Source organism: Rhinopithecus bieti, unplaced genomic scaffold, assembly GCF_001698545.2.
Source record: "Rhinopithecus bieti isolate Rb0 unplaced genomic scaffold, ASM169854v2 scaffold_73969, whole genome shotgun sequence".
NCBI lineage: Eukaryota > Metazoa > Chordata > Mammalia > Primates > Cercopithecidae > Rhinopithecus > Rhinopithecus bieti.
The window spans coordinates 1-664 of record NW_016871714.1 but is presented as its reverse complement, the minus strand read 5'-3'; the positions used below and the strand labels follow the sequence as shown (position 1 = coordinate 664).

The 664-nt window shown below is 73.5% G+C and overlaps 1 protein-coding gene across 1 annotated transcript; it reads left to right on the top strand.

Moving 5' to 3' along the window:
* Positions 1-4: 4 nt before the first annotated feature.
* Positions 5-658, top strand: LOC108525589 (coiled-coil domain-containing protein 177; the record flags this gene model as incomplete). Its single annotated transcript, XM_017866514.1, has 1 exon — positions 5-658. A coding segment is annotated over one exon (654 nt), but the record flags the coding sequence as incomplete, so codon positions are not given.
* Between the last annotated feature and the right edge of the window lie 6 nt (positions 659-664).

Genomic DNA, 664 nt, shown 5'->3' with positions numbered 1-664 from the left:
CAGCAGCAGCAGCTGCAGCAGCGCCAGCCTCCCGGCCTCGCCCGCGCCGCGTGCGGCCCGCAAGTCTTCCCCCAGTCCCTCCTCCGCGCGGACCCAACCTCCGCCGGCGGGTTCTCGGACAGGCAGGAAGAGCCATTCGCTGGACTCACTGTCCCGCCGGCGTGAGGGCGCCCTCAGCTCCGAGTCGGGCGCATCGTCGTCATCCTACAGTGGAGAAAGCTTGAGAGAGCTGCGCTGGCCGCCTCGGGCCTCGGCCAGGAACAGCTGCCCGGCGGGGTCGGCGTCCTCCACCACCAACGCTCCGGGCCGCCCCTCCGCCCTGACCCTGGTTCCGATCACCGGCCGCAGCTTCAGCCTCGGTGACCTGAGCCATTCGCCGCAGACCGCTCAGCACGTGGAACGCATCGTGCGCCAAGTGCGTGCAGAGCGCGGCCTGCGCGGGGTGCCGGAACGTGACCGGAAGATCGCGGCGCTCATGCTGGCGCGGCACCAGGAGGAGCTCCTGCTGCTGGAGCAACGCGCGGCGGCCCACGGCCAGTGGGAGCTGCAGCGCGTGCGCGCCGAGCAGCGGCGGGAGCGCGAGGAGCGGGAGAAGCAGCGCGCCCTGGAGCAGGGCCGCAGAGCCTGGGCCGCGCAGGTGGAGGAGCGGCGAGGCCGCCGTGGC